The sequence below is a fragment of the Maniola jurtina genome, chromosome 24, assembly GCF_905333055.1.
Source record: "Maniola jurtina chromosome 24, ilManJurt1.1, whole genome shotgun sequence".
NCBI lineage: Eukaryota > Metazoa > Arthropoda > Insecta > Lepidoptera > Nymphalidae > Maniola > Maniola jurtina.
The window spans coordinates 3,041,205-3,054,772 of record NC_060052.1 but is presented as its reverse complement, the minus strand read 5'-3'; the positions used below and the strand labels follow the sequence as shown (position 1 = coordinate 3,054,772).

The 13,568-nt window shown below is 38.5% G+C and overlaps 1 protein-coding gene and 1 long non-coding RNA gene across 2 annotated transcripts in view; one reads left to right on the top strand and one right to left on the bottom strand.

Moving 5' to 3' along the window:
- The window catches only part of LOC123877594, a 24,332-nt gene extending 11,041 nt beyond the window's left edge, over positions 1–13,291 (bottom strand). The window contains exons 1-2 of the long non-coding RNA XR_006798625.1: positions 13,280–13,291; positions 11,377–11,388 (exon numbers count right to left, since the gene is read on the bottom strand). This is a non-coding gene — a long non-coding RNA (uncharacterized LOC123877594). The remainder of the gene's footprint in view (positions 1–11,376; positions 11,389–13,279) is intronic.
- Positions 6,933–13,568, top strand: LOC123877558. Its single transcript, XM_045924376.1, has 2 exons — positions 6,933–7,603; positions 13,170–13,568. Exons 1-2 carry the CDS (start codon positions 7,042–7,044, stop codon positions 13,466–13,468), a joined length of 861 nt encoding a protein of 286 aa, XP_045780332.1. The 5' UTR covers positions 6,933–7,041; the 3' UTR covers positions 13,469–13,568.

Here is a 13,568-nt window from a genome sequence, read left to right as displayed (position 1 = left end):
CAGGTATAAAATATTATATGCTCAATAAAAAAAGGAATTTTGAAATATATCATGGTATTTGTGGAATTTTACTAAAAAACAATAAATCCAAAATTTTAAAATAATTATAAATAGAATATTATGTAAATGATAATTATTTTTTGTCTTAAAATCAATTATATTTTCCAAAAATATTTAATATAGTTTGGTATTATTGTAGCAATTCAATATTTATATTCAAATAAAACTCAATTACTTATGTTCCATTCTTAGTTAATATTTTTTTTTAATAATTGTTCTTATAAAAAGAACGATTTTTTTGTATTTTTTATAAAAACACTTTGTATACTTACTAGCCTTAAGGACTTGCTGTGTATAATTTATTTAAGTTTATTTATTAAATTATTGTAACTAATTGACAATTTAATAAATTATACTAAACTTTATTTATTTTATTCTAACTTGTTAATATCCAAAAGCTGCACTGGATAGACAGCACAATATAGTTCTAATAAATAATCTAATATTCTATCTCTTTGATGGATAGAATAACTGCGAACCAAAAGCCATTGGATTGAAAAACTTTGTTTTATTTTTATTCAGATACAAGTTAGCCCTTGAATGCAATCTCACGTGGTGGTAAGTGATGATGCAGTCTAAAATGGAAGCGGGTTAACCTGGCAGATGTATGACAGTTTTTATTCCCTCCTCCTTTGGTTTCTGCCCGGCATCGTACCGGAACGCTAAATCGTTTGGCGGCACATGCTTTTCCAGTAAAGTGGTACTTACTACTACTAAATACTAACTAGCCATGACGGTAGCCTCTCACCAGCGAGACCAGAAAAGAAATTTTTGAATTCCAATGCCCTGCCAGGGATCGAACCTGAAACCTCCCACTAGTATGACCACTGTGCCAGGGAGGTCTTCAAAAGCTGTAGACTGAAAAGCTCTTTTCAGTCTACAGCTTTTAGCTCCATCATCCCTAAGACAAGTATCAGACACACATGCCATGTTGATAATGATGATGATGGCCCATCGAGTGTGTAGTACATAAAAGTTATTATGTTTACTAAAAAAATGTGTTTATTGGAAGGTTATGAATTATGATGGTTAATAATGGGTTTATGGATACTTTGGTAAAAGTCCTGAAGAGTGACAAAGGCTTTGCAAAGCGCAAGCCTATCCCTATCATAAACCTATTATAAGCCATTCTGTCAGAGAACCAATGGCCGCTGGGGCAGACGTGTTCTGGAGTGGAGACCGTGTAGCAGCAAGCACAGCCCCCTGGACTGACGACCTTACCCCCCGTACACACACTGCCCGTGTGGCATGGGAAGATGCGAGGAACGGAGGCAGAGACGTAGTGTGGCCGCGCTACTCGCATGTTCCTCGTTCACGCCCATCGCTCCCTATTTTTTCGGTAAGTATGCAATAGCGCGCACGCTGCCACAGTTTCGACGTCCATCGCGTTGCAAAGGCAAGCGACCTAGTGCGGCGCATCGCGATTAATTGCGCGAGTAGAGCAGTATGTGGACGCACTTTAGGAAGGTAACGGGATGTAGGTGGATGAGGAAGGCGGAGGACCGCGTGTGGTGGCTCGCTCTTGGGAAGGTCTATGTCCAGCAGTGGACGCAAACAGAATGATCAAGGAGCCCGCTTCATTAAAGCAATAACCCGTTGGCGGGTGGAACCTAAAATTGTTCTGTTTCCACAGATATTATTCCACAGTTTCTCTATATAGATAAAAAGTACCCTACGTGCTAATCCAGGATATTATCTATCTCCATTCTGAATTTCAGCCAAATCCGTCCAGTAGTTTTCGCGTGAAGGAGTAACAAACATACACACACACACATACACACATACGTACACATGTGAGACATACATACAAACTTTCGCCTTTATAATATTAGTAGTGTGAAGTGTGATTAGTGTGATTTACGCACGAAGTTGCCTCAAAAGCCCTAAAGCAGAAATTTTTCAAGGGCCCAAAAAAATTTTACGATATTAATTGTTTTAAGGCATAGATAAAAGAGATAAATCGATAAAAGGCTTAGTTATAGATCTAGATTCTAGAAAAACAAAGAATAGAATAATAGGCGTATACGTTTGTATGGAGAAACACGTAAGAAGTGTAGATACACTTAATTGATGCAACTTCTACAATATTTATGGCAACTCACAGAAATGAGGAATCAGCTTATAACTAATTATTCATTTTGTTTTGTATGGCAACTAGATGCAAATTGTGTACACGCGTTGCCTTCTCTAGCATGTAACGCAGTGAACTATAGATATTACTAGCTGATGCCCGCGACTTCGTTCGCGTGGATGTAGGTTTTTAAAAATCCCGTGGGAACTCTTCGATTTTCCGGGATAAAAAGTAGCCTATGTGCTAATCCAGGATATAATCTATGTCCATTCTAAATTGCAGCCCAATCCGTTCAGTAGTTTTTGCGTGAAGGAGTAACAAACACACACACACACACACACACACACACACACACACACACAAACTTTCGCCTTTATAATATTATTAGTGTGACATAAATAAATGTGTGATTATAGCAATTTCATAGCAAGATGCAACTTTTATAGCCCGTTTACTAGACACTTTTCATGACACGTTGATTAATTAAACGATAAAACATAGTAATTCACTTTTGCTGCCAATTAGATATTCATTATCAAAGATCCACTCTACAAAAACTTTGTACTATTCCGTAATTGAATAATGACACACACATAGCTTGTACACTAGCGCACGAAACAGCCTAACTACATAAACATGCGTATTGCGTATTATAAAAAGTATCGTATGTCCCCGTCTCCAGAATGCAACATATCTCTATACTAAATAAATGAAATCCACGACTTCATCCATGTGGATTTAGTTTTATTAGAATCCGTGCAAACTCTTTAGTTTGTTTTCTACACGTCATCGTACCGGAACGCTAATTCACTTGGTCTTACGGCTTTGCCAGTAAGATGGTAACTAGCCACGGACGAAGCCTCTTACCAGGCCAGACCAGAAATTTAGAAATTATAAAATTCCTAACCCCTGCCGGGAATCGAACCCTGGAGCTCCCACTAATAATACACAGCGCCTACCACTGCGCTAGGGAACGCCACCGGCGTTTCAAAGCGCTAGCGTCACTAACTACTAGCCGAAGACCATAATGGTTCTGAGCATTCCAATGCTAGTTCCCATAAATAAATAATAAAATAATAAAAATTTGCGGAGCACCGAGTCGTCGATAGTAAAGAAGTCCACTAGGGCCATAAGCCAAGATGGCAGGCCCTAGCCGGTGAAATCCCGGCTAAAAGCTCGTCACCAGGGCACAAAGTTGCCCTGCGCCTCACCCGGGTAAGGAGGCCATGCCTTGAGGCCCGTACCCCCGCTTGGCCGTTCCGACCAAACGGAGAAGACCCGCACTACTGAGTTGTCGCTCGCGTCAAAGCCGCGCGTGGCGCACGCATGCATGTGTGCATGTGTTTAATGGAAGTGTGTATAAACAATAAACATACACACTTCCATTAAACTCACACTCGTTTGTTTTCTGCACCTCATCGTACCGGAACGCTAAATCGCTTGGCGGTACGCCTTTGCCAGTAGGACCGTAACTAGCCACGGCCAAGTCTCCCACTAGACCAGACCAGACCAAGAAATTCCAAACCCCTGCTGAGAATCGAACCCGGGACCTCCTACTAATAAGACCTTGTGGTCTTATTAGTAGGAGGTCCCGGGTTCGATACGCTCACCACTGCACCAAGGAGGGCGACGTGTTAAAGAGCTAGTGTAATAAGCTATCCTCAGATTTGCGGAACATGGAGTCGTCGCTCGCGTCCAAATCGCGCGTGGCGCACGCATGCGCTCGGAAACACACACTTCCATACTTAAATAACTACCTAGCCTATAACAATAGGAAGACGATATATGTGTCATGCAATCCTTAATTAGATTAATTAATTAAGATCTATAAATAATGATTGATCAATTAAAATGAATTCAATTAGATAGGTATCGATCCATGAAACAGTGTACCAAATATTGCATTGTAGAGTCAGCATCAATGAAAGCAAATTCATTATCACCATCATATCATTGTCTATCCATCGCCGACACACTACTGAGGACGGGTCTCCTCTCAGAATGAGAAGGATTTAGGCCAGAGTCCGCTGGCCAAGTGGGGATGACAGACTTCACACACATTTGAGAACATTACATGAAGAACTTCCAGACAGGCAGGTTTCCTCACGATGTTTTCCTTCACCATTCCAATCCAAGTGATATATTTAATTGCTTAAAACGCACACATTTCCGAAAAATTTTAGGGGCAGGGTCGGATCCCCTACCGTCCGAATAGGAGTCAAAGTCAAAGTCAAAATCATTTATTCAAATTTTTTCAATTGTACTCTTTTTGATGGTCGAAATTGTTAAATTTGTACGATATAGTGGTGATAATTAATTACGTAACTTAAAACTGAAGCTACGAGGGTTCCAAACGCGCCCAAGTCTGAGAGGCACACGTCTTAACCACTGGACTATGGCAGCTTACTTAATCAAATTTATTATCTGTGCCGATATGATACGCTATTTTAGAAATGGAAACAGAAAATTTTTTATTCAGATAAACTTTTACAAGTGCTTTGAATGTTCGGAATGTCCTTCCTACCGAGAAGACCCAGCAAGAAACGTGGCGGTTTCTCTTTTCAGTCATTCGATATACAATTTATTATGCCAGTAGCTGATGCTCTCGACGCCGTCTGCGTAAATATTTCAAAAAATTGCGCGGGGAGTCTTGGATTTTCCGGGATAAAAAGTAATAACTATAATAATATGTCCGTCTTCGGGATGCAAGAAGCTTGCATCTCTGTACCAAAGTCTAAATTGGTTAAATAGAATGATGGATCGTGAAAAGCTACAAGGACTAGATACACTTTCGCTTTTTAGGGTTCCCTACCTCAAAAAGAAAAATGGAACCCTAATCACTTTGTTGTCTGTCTGTCTGTCTGTCTGTCCGTCTGTCGTGTCTATCAAGAAAACCTACATGGTACTTCCCGTTGACCTAGAATCGTGAAATTTGGCAGGTAGGTAGGTCTTATAGCTCACGTTAGGGGAAAAATCCTAAAACCGTGAATTTGTGGTTACATCACAAAACAAAATTATAATATGTTCATGAACAAAATAATAATTAGTATTTTCAATTTTCAAAGTGAGATAACTCTATCATTTGAAAGGGCTTTACCTGTACATTCTAAAACAGATTATTGTTTATTTTTATGCATAATAGTTTTTGGTCTAGCGTGCAAAATATCGAAAAAAATATCCAAGGGTTCCGTCCCTCGGTGCGCGAGTCTGAATCCCGTTTGCCGGTTTTTTAATATTAGTATGGATAGTAGGTATGAATAGATAATTTATTAGTTGAATCATTCATGCAATAATTATATTGTGTGTAATAATTACAAATGTTACGATTGTAATCATGTTCAATTTATAAATATTTATTGTATAACTAGCTAACTTCGTTCACGTTGACTACACAAATTTCAAACCCCTATATTATATTGTAGCCCTGGGGTTGAATTTTCAAAAATCCTCTCTTAGCTGATGTCTACGTCACAATTCACGAAATCATCGTGTATCAAGTGGGTATAATATCATCCAATTTGCACGATACAACGGCTTATCGTCCATTATCATCATCATCACTAACCCATCGCCCGCGCCGCCGCCGGCCGCCGCTCGCACGGATTTATTAATAAAGATCTATAAATAACTAGCTGATGCCCGTGACTTCGTTCGCGTGGATGTAGGTTTTTTAAAAATCCCGTGGGAACTCTTTGATTTTTCGGGATAAAAAGTATAGCTTATGTGCTAATCCAGGGTATAATCTATCTCCATTCTAAATTTCAGCCCAATCCGTCCATAGTTTTTGCGTGAAGGAGTAACAAACATACACATACACACAAACTTTTGCCTTTATAATATCAGTGTGAAGTGGGATGATTGATCAAAAGTGTATTAAATTAGATAAGTGCCGATCCATGAAACAGTGTACCAAATATTGCATTGTAGACTCAGCATCAATGAAAGCAATACATAATCGCCATCATTGTCAACCGATCATCAGCCCACAACTGTGCACGGGTCTACTCTCACAACCAGAAGAATTCCGACCATAGTTCACCACACTGGTCAAGTGTACATTGACAGATTTCACACACCTTTGATAACTCTCAGTTATGCACATTTCCTCACGATGTTTTCCTTCACCTTTAAAACAAGTGATATTTGATTGCTTGAAACGCACATAAGTACCACCTCTATCAGAGTTTAGTTCTAATTAAAAGGAATATGTTGGGGCGGACTTCGTCTGTGTTGGCGTTGGCTGACAGACAGGACGGACGGACGGACGGACTGACGGACGGATGGACGGTCAACATAGTGATCCTATAAGGGTTCCGTTTTTCCTTTTGAGGTACGGAGACTAAAAAGAACCAAAAAGGTCAACATTTAGGTTACAGTCAATTAAGCTTGCGCTAAGATTTTAGGTATCGTCTCTTCTTGCAACATCTTATTTTGAATTTTGAAGCATCCCATCCGTTCCGAAGACTTATTGTTGACATGAAAATTATGTCGAAATAATGACAAAATTGTAACGACATCACAAATTAGATAGCGGGGTCTCTATCTCGAGAAAATTGATACAGAAGCCATTACGAGAACAAGCGACGCGTGCGCAGCCATGGCAGGAGATGTCTTGTTATATTTCGGTTGACTCTACTTTTCGCCCATATCGGAATTACAGCCAGCCAACTTAGGTTCCGCGAGTCCGTCCGACCGTGAATAGTCTGGAAAAACGCAAGTTTATAGTTACACATGTATAAATATAACGTCTTTCAACGATAGTGATTCAGTTTTGCGCGATCGCTTGGTACAAAATGGTGGATCGAGGAGGGGTGAGGCAGTAGGCATAAATTTAGTAGAAAGTGAAGTGAGGGCTGTTGTGTAACCAGTGACGCGTTGCTAATCAACCGGTGGATCCCTTATCGATCAACATGAAGCTCCAAACGAGGCTGAGGTGTCAAACGATAGTGGTATTGTGCTACGCTGTACTAACATCAGCCGATCAGGACTATGACAATAAGCTTACGAAACTTTGGTCATTATCAAGTGCTTCGAATAGTGACGGGTCATCAGTTGTAAATGTGACCAGTGCCTCAATTGTGATACCTTCAAGTTACAGTAACCCAAATTCAGCTAGGACATCTAGAGTTACGAAGAACTTCACCCCTTACGCATTTCGACCGCGAGCGATACCCTTGAAGAGAGTTCAGGAAACGCCACAAGAAAAGAACGTCTATTACACACAAGATAACAAATACAAGACGGAGATACTTTTCCCTGGCAATTATTTTGCAATTCCCAAAGAGAAAAGTACGGAGAGGAAGGAACCTGTATATAACCCTCTCAGAGGTGGATCGTTTGAACCTCAGGCGATACCTTTGATAAGAAGCCAGGGACTGGAGAAGAGATCGCTGGATGCTAATATAGATCCAATCACAGAAGAGCCTGAAGAGTTGCCAGAGCCACAATCTGCTTCTAGAAGATCATTGTCGTGTACGTTACATTACAATTCATTTGTCAGCACATCCCTATCTCGCTTTAAAATTTCAATTCATTTTCTTTGTTAGTTTACCTCACTTTTCTACATGATAATGCACTTTTGATTTCTAAACTATTTTCATCGTCCTCTTCGTCTTACTTTTATTATCTTAATTACTCTTGGCACACACTAAAATCTCACGAAGTTCATTATTCATAGTGAGCAAATCATACTAATTTTATGGCATTATTCTTCTTTTAAATATAAATATGTTAATTAGGTTAATTTTCACACACACAAATATAAAATTTTGATATAAGTACCTACATAATGTGCAGAATTTAATATTCAAAAAAAAATTTGGAATATCATTAAATTTTACTTTTATAGGTAAACCATTCATAATAATAGGAAAGCGATCAATTTAATCAAACCTGTAGATCAAGATAACAGAAAGTTGCTAGAAGAGGTTTAATTTTGAAAATGCCCTAGTACCTCCCTATCATTACCTTCCATTATAGCTTCGCCGTCAAACGCTGTTCTCTGAACCAAAGAGGCTTTAGGCGCAACGCACACTAACAGAGTGGAGTGGAACCGAGGCGTAGTGTGTTTTTATAAAAACATAAACTCAACTTTATTTTATTTTGGAACAGCGGAAGCGACTTCAAGCACACGCTCTTAGTCTCCTCTGTTTTGTTTCAATTTTACCAATCTGAACTGTATGTAAAAAAAGTTAAAGCTCGATTTAAGTTCAAATGTATTTTAGCTAATGGATTTTGTCATCAAAAAAGACTGAATTTCCCTAATTTCTTTTTCGTTAATATAAACAATTTCACATTTACATGCATTCTTAGCGATGCTTTGGTGACTTGTCTTCTGCACATTTTGCTAGTATGTATATAATTCACAAAATTACACACATCATCACCCATCGCTGGCTCACTACTGAGGACGAGTTTCCTATTAGAATGAAAATGGTTTGGCCATAGTCTACCACCCTAGCCTAGTTCGGATTGGCAGATGTCACACATCTTTCAGTACCTTTTGGAGAACTTTAAAACATGCATGCCTAGTGCACATCGTCCGTTGTGTCAGATCCTTTTTTCCACGCACATGCAAACTGTGGAACGAACTCCCATCGGCGGTGTTCCCACTAGATAACATGGGGTTATTCAAGGGGCGGACCAATAAATTCCTGAAAAGTCGGCAACGCATCGGCGGTACCTCTGGTGTTGCAAATGTTCATGGGCGGCGGTAATCACTTAGCATCAGGTGACCAAAAGCGTCCCTATTTTGTATAAAAAAATTAATAAAACGCAGCAGCTCAGTTGCACTCCACTCCACAGTGCAGGTGTGCGTGCGGCTTAAGTTTCATCGATTCCAAGCTGTAATCTTTTCCGCTTGTGGACAGTAAAATGTAAATATCCATTATGACTTCTAACAGTATCGCGTGTAGTTTTGGTCGTCACGCGACAATGCAACGAACCTTACTATAACCATTTATGAAATGCTGTCAACTTCGGTTCCTCATTATAGTTGAACTGATTTATACATTTTGTACATTTAGTTACAATTCAGTGAGCAATGTTAAACATTTACATAGCAGTCATCAATCGTCTATTTCAGTTCCTCGTTGTAGTAAAACACATTTCGAATATTAATTACTATTCAGTGAGCAATATACATACAAGTGTAAATTAAAAATTTATAACACCCCCGGCAAGTGAAGGTTACAGTAACTAGAAAAGAGTTGATAACTTTCAAACGGCTGAACCGATTTTCTTGGATTATAGCTAAGAACACTCCCGATCAAGCCACCTTAGCAACAAAAAAAAACTAAATTAGAATCGGTTCCTTAGTTTAGGAGCTACGATGCCACATACAGATACACACGTCAAACTTATAACACCCCTCTTTTTGGGTCGGGGATTAAAAATGGCAGAATTCACACACCTTTGAGAACATTATATAGAACTGTCAGCCATATTTTCCTTGGTTAGCTCCGAAAAATTAAAGGTGCTTGCTCGGGATTTAACCCCTGACCTGTCGAATTGGAGGTGGTCGTTTTAACCGCTAGGCTATCACGGTTTACCATTTGCAATAATGCATTTTTATTGCAATAATGCATATGAATTGCGTGTTTTAAATGCACTGATAGTTAATAAGTCTTGTTGCATGTGATTGAATTGTAGGTTGATAAACTTAGTGATTGTACTTGATTACAATATTACAACTTAGTTTACACTCTATTAGTTTTTTATATCACGACTGATTTTTAATTGATCTGTAGGTCGATTGCGGAAAACCTGCATCAATTATTATTACAATCGCAATTGTTGTGATTGGCTGAATTTATGGTGTTATTGTTGCAGCAATCCATTGTAGCCACTAGTGAGCGAGCATCAACCAATCAGAGGTGATTGTGATCCTGACACTGTGTAGCTTTCATTTTTATTAGTTACTAGCTGAAGCCCGCGACTTCGACCGCGTGGATTTAGGTTTTTCGAAATCCCGTGGAAACTCTTTGGTTTTCCGGGATAAAAAGTAACCTATGTGCTAATCCAGGATATTATCTATCTCCATTCCGAATTTCAGCCAAATCCGTCCAGCAGTTTTTGCGTGAAGGAGTAACAAACATACACACACACACATACATACAAACTTTCGCCTTTATAATATTAAGTGTGATTAGGCCAGAGAATAGACTATCTACTCATATGCTTAGGTACTCACTAATAAAGAAGTTTTGGTCACTTGTTTCATTTTTAACCGACTCCCAAAAAGGAGGATGTTCTCAATTCGTCGGAATCTTTTTTTTTCACCATTATTTTGTAGGTACATTTAGTAACTATTCAGTGGGCAATACTATACATCTAAATTGCAATCATTATCATCATCTTCATGATCAATCCATCGCCTATTTTATTCTCTTAGGGTGGCATTTCCAAAACCCCTTTATTAGTAAGTGTCTAAGTGGTTATAAAACGAAGCTACTACCAAAATTTCAAGTATCTAGCCCCAGCGGTTTAGTCTGTCAGTCAGTTAGGACAAGTCTTAGGTAAATGTTCGAACTTCGTCTGGGCACATTTAGGCCTGTAACAATACCCTGAGAACTTTTTGGATCCCTAAAATAAAAAGTAGCATATAATCACTCTTGGTCCTTAACTATATCCATGGACAAGTGTAAATTAAAAATTTATAACACCCCCGACAAGTGAAGGTTACAGTAACTAGAAAAGAGCTGATAACTTTCAAACGGCTGAACAGATTTGCTTGGATTATAGCTAAGAACACTCGATCAAACCAAACCACCTTTCAAACAAAAAAACTAAATTAAAATCGGTTCATTCGTTTAGGCACTACGATGCCACAGAGACACACAGATACACACGTCAAACTTATAACACCCCTCTTTTTGGGTTGGGGGTTAAAAACAGTACGTTCACCCGTTGCTCCGTTGCGTGGTTGAAGGCCAATCCAACAAACTAACACACTTTCGCATTTATAATATTAGCGATGATGGATGTATTTAAGTAATTAAACAGAGTATAAATTATAAAATAAATATACTCAAACAACGGCTAAAATTCAAATCAACTGATAATATCAGAGTAGCTCTATCCTTATATAAATCAGAGACATAAAAAATATAATCTCTGATATTATGAACGCATGCTACAAAAACGCAAAATAATTAACAGGGCTCTCTCCGTCACTCGCTTCATACAATCGTAGTTCCAATTTCATTTGAATATTAAGCAACCAAAGTCCATGAAATTTTGCAGACATATTCTAGAAACTAATATCTGTGTCTGTGGTGTTTTAGATTTTTCAAAAAATATGTAGTTTTAAAATTACAGGGGCTCAAAGATTTGTATGTAAATTTTTAAGACCGCGTAACTTTGAAACCGAACATTTTAACAGAAATCTGGAAAACCACAGACATAGATATTAGTTTCTAGAATATGTCTGCAAAATTTTATGGACTTTGGTTGCTTAATATTCAAATGAAATTGGAATTACGTTTGTATGAAGCGAGTGACGGAGAGACCCCTCTTAAGTGTAGAAATGCGTTTTTAATGATTTTAAACGAGCATTCTCTTGTAATTATTATTATTATCGTTAATAGTGTCGTAATTTAAACTTTTTTCAGTGCACGGACAGATTTTAATTTTAATCATTATTCGCTATAAGTGAAACTATGAAGTATGCGTGAATTAATTGCGTGTACTAACTACATAAATAAAATAGTTTGGGTGGCATTAGGATTACGTGATAGTCTATTCAAATTATGTACAACTAGAGGATACCCGCGGCATCGCCCGCGTGGATTTCGGTTTTTTTTAATCCGGTAGGAACTCTTTGATTTTCTGGGATAAAAAGTAGCCTATGTCCTTCCCCGGGATGTATCCCAAGTCTGTACCAAACATTAAAATCGGTTCAGCGGTTGGGCCGTGAAAACGTAGCAGACAGACAGACACACTTTCGCATTTATAATATTAAGTATATACTATGGATAATCACGAAATATCACACTAATATTATAAAGGCGAAAGTATGTGTGTATGTTTGTAACTCCTTCACGCAAAAACTACTGAACGGACTGAAATTCGGAATGGATATAAATTATACCCTGGATTAAAAACATAGGCTACTTTTTATCGCGGAAAATCAATCCTACGGGATTTTGAAAAACCTGAATCCACGCGGACGAAGTCGCGGGCGTCTGCTAGTTTTGTATTATTTATATTTTAATGTTCTGTTGGTTCAGTCACGTTAGTAGCTGTAGGTATAGGGCATGGATTACTACGCATATTAACACGCAAAAATGTGTTTGTTTGTTGGTTTGTTGGCTTGTCTATCACACTGCAACGGAGCTCGGATCGGCGTGGATGTAGTTAAAAAGTTGGAAAGGGGCATAGGCTACTTTTTAGTCAGAGAGTTCCCACAGGATTTCAAAAACCTAAATCTACGCGGATGAAGCTGCGGATATCAGCTTGTAAGTGTGGGTGATAAAACATCGTGTGGAAATCTGCATTCCTTAGGTTGAAATCTGTAGCACTTTGACTTTGCTTAGACTTAAGTTTCAGTTAAAACGAGACAGATTTATGGCAGCAGTATAAAGCTGTCTCGTTTTAACAGTGTCTTAAATCTGAGCAAAGCCAAAGATCTCAGCCTGAGAGTTCTCGATAAGGTTCGCAAACCCCAACTTACGTATACTAGACCAATATGCAACAAACATAACCAAAACGACAATGGGTAATAGAATTTCATGGTTAAAAAGATCCTAGACTCTGAATAAGTAGTTGACAAGTGTAAATTAAAAATTTATAACACTCCCGACAAGTGAAGGTTACAGTAACTAGAAAAGAGCTGATAACTTTCAAACGGCTGAACCGATTCTCTTGGAGTATAGCTAAGAACACTCTCGAGCATGCCACCTTTCAAACAAAAAAAACTAAATTAAAATCGGCCCATTAGTTTAGGAGCTACGATGCCACAGACAGATACACTTGTCAAACTTATAACACCCCTCTTTTTGATTTAAAAAAAATAATGAGTTTAATTTTCAAATTTCAGATATCTTAGGAGCCGAAGAAGAAGAAGACAATGAGGACGACGAAGATGGTGAATACGAAACTGAAGAAGATTCTGCAAAAGGAGGACTGCATCCCCACAGGATCAAGCACAAACTGAAGAGAGCGAAGAAATATTCAAAGTACATGATGCCTTTATTGCTAGCGTACAAATTGAAATATTTTGCCCTAGTTCCGGTGATGATGGGCGGTTTAATACTGTTAGTAGGCGCGACAGGAATGGCTGGGTTTTTCTTTGCCTTGTTCGCAGCCGTTATGGGTCTGCAAAAAGGCGGGTATTAGATGTAAGATTACAAGTCGACGTTCTCGCAGATGCCATCAGATTTAGATAGAGAAATGAGGAGTTGATGAACAAAACGGTGTAACTGCATGGAATAATTTA